Source organism: Triticum urartu, chromosome 2A, assembly GCF_056163025.1.
Source record: "Triticum urartu cultivar PI428250 chromosome 2A, HENAU_Tu73, whole genome shotgun sequence".
Taxonomy (NCBI): domain Eukaryota; kingdom Viridiplantae; phylum Streptophyta; class Magnoliopsida; order Poales; family Poaceae; genus Triticum; species Triticum urartu.
This window is the reverse complement of record NC_141874.1, coordinates 764358405-764360555: the sequence shown is the minus strand read 5'-3', so window position 1 is coordinate 764360555 and position 2151 is coordinate 764358405. Positions and strand designations below refer to the sequence as shown.

Here is a 2151-nt window from a genome sequence, read left to right as displayed (position 1 = left end):
GTGCTGGCTGCAACTGAGGACACCTACCAGCCGCCATTTCCTGAAAAGCCTGCTGCATCTGGCGATCCCTCTGCACTTGGTGTTCATAAAGCCTCTCATGCCACGCCATGGTATCCTGGCGTGTGTACTACAGGTAGGCCTACGGTATGACATGATGAAACTCATAAAACTACTAAATGCGGAAAATAAAGTGAGCAATGAAGATAAGAGGGAAAATACTTACAGATTGTTGCTCCTGAAAGAGGGATTGTGCACTGGTCACTGGCTTGCTCGTGCGCTAGCTCAGGCTCGGGTCGATCGGACGGAGCTGTGTGTAGGAGATAGTAGGAGTGATCACAGCATCGAGAACCGCCTCCCGACCGTGCTCCTTGGGCCCCATGCTCACCACCGCCCTCTCCTTCAGATCCGCCGCAATGGGGTCAGGTGTGTCAGGATGTAACTTCAGATACGCTGCGGAGTAGGCCTTCTTCCTCCCCGCGGTCTACTTGCCGTAGTACTTGGGCTCGCCAGGCTTGGGGTCCTTCCGCGTATGGGCGATCTCCCACGCCTGCATGTGTGAGAGCGGCCGCTTCAGTTTCTCCTCCTGCACCACCAAACAGAGGTTAGTCATACATAAGAAAGTGATGGTAAATAGAAGAATAAGAATGTTTAATGGGGTTAGTCATACATTAACTGCCTTGTGGAGATAGTGGTTTCGGTTTCCCTGAGCATGTACTCCCTCCTTCCCTCGGTTAGCCTTGTTTTTTATTCTCATAGCCGCCCAGACTCCAGCCTCATCACACCAAAGATCCACCAATGCCGCCCAGGACTCATCTTTTCCATAACACCAATTTGGACACACCTACATAATAAAAGCATAATGGCATGTCAACACGAAATGGTGAAATGTACCACAAGGTAATGAAAGCATATTGAAAAATCTTTTATACTTACCGCCAAGAACTCGTCCCTCTCGAAGGCAATGCCCATCCTCCGCGCTTCTTCCTTGGTCATCTTCACACCAAGAACATCGTGGTAGTATGTCGAGATGGCCACATATCGCACCTCGTACTGCATCTGGCGGGCCTTCTTCTTGCATTGGCGCAGCACGATCTGGTCCGCTCTGGCCCTGTGCTCCGGAAGAACTCGATGGAATTTCTACAATCATGCATGAAAAAAGAATGGAAGAAGCCATGAGTTAAATCATTCATGAAACTAGAATGGACTTGTGCTTCTGAAGAGAACTCACCCAGAAAGTAGTGATCACGGCCTTGGCATGGGTCTCATGGTCCGCGTGGAGGGCCGCTTCCCAGTGGTCCCAGCTCGTGGCCAAAACCCGACGGTCCGGCTGCCTGACTGGATCCGGACAGTACAACCCCGATCCGCGTGGAGAAGCCTGGTGAAAAGATCTTCTCTAGCTTGACTATCAACTCCGGTGCCTTCTTATGCAATTTTTAAATCACCTCTTGACTTACTTCTTTAGCACAGAGCATGCGGAAGAAATGGCTAAGCTCGGCAAGCAATCGCCAGACTTGCTCGGGGACATAGCCTCGAACCATCACCGGCATTATCCGCTCAATCCATACATGGTAGTCATGACTCTTTGGGCCGGTCACTTTGCCCATTGAAAGATTGACTCCCTTACTTATATTCGATGCGTAACCATCGGTGAACTTCAAAATTTGTTTCAGCCAGATAAGTACTTCCTTTTTTTCTAGCGGTTTAAGGACAAAGTCAGCATCTGGCTTGAACCGGTTTTTTCGACCGCCTGTGGGAGGCTTCATGTTCAGGCATGGTCTATCACAAATTCTCTGTTGATCGGATCTAGCTTTAATGTTATCCTTCGTCTTATCAGGAATGTTGAGGATCGTGTGGAAAAGGGACTCTGCCACATTCTTTTCGGTGTGCATCACATCAATATTGTAAGGAAGTTTGAGGTCCTTGAAATAGGGAAGCTGCGAGAAGGGGGTAATGTGAGTCCAGTTGTGCGTCTCACCATATCCCTTGAAGCCTTTGGCTTTGGCTTTGCCTTTGCCTTTGACTTTAGCGTTGAGAGCTTTTAGCTGAGCAAGAACATTTGCCCCCGAAAATGTTGGAACCTCAGTTACTTAATGAACAACCCGGCCTTTCGTGAAGTTCTTCTTGTCTTCCCTATCTGGATGGTCCGGAGGG

The 2151-nt window shown here is 49.2% G+C and overlaps 1 protein-coding gene across 1 annotated transcript; it reads right to left on the bottom strand.

Moving 5' to 3' along the window:
- Nucleotides 1–481: 481 nt before the first annotated feature.
- Nucleotides 482–1056, bottom strand: LOC125534621 (uncharacterized). The gene is made up of 3 exons (XM_048697794.2): nucleotides 934–1056; nucleotides 668–841; nucleotides 482–583 (listed from the first exon to the last, which is right to left on the bottom strand). The coding sequence occupies exons 1-3, from the start codon at nucleotides 1054–1056 to the stop codon at nucleotides 482–484; spliced, it is 399 nt and encodes a 132-aa protein (XP_048553751.2).
- Nucleotides 1057–2151: the final 1095 nt, after the last annotated feature.

Excerpts from the sequence above, each read along its gene's own strand:
- LOC125534621 (XM_048697794.2), bottom strand. The coding sequence starts at position 1,056 with ATGCAGTACGAGGTGCGATATGTGGCCATCTCGACATACTACCACGAT. Across the intron at positions 842-933 it reads AGAGGGACGAGTTCTTGGCG|GTGTGTCCAAATTGGTGTTA; the intron begins GTAAGTATAAAA and ends TTTATTATGTAG. Across the intron at positions 584-667 it reads ATCTCCACAAGGCAGTTAAT|GAGGAGAAACTGAAGCGGCC; the intron begins GTATGACTAACC and ends TTGGTGGTGCAG.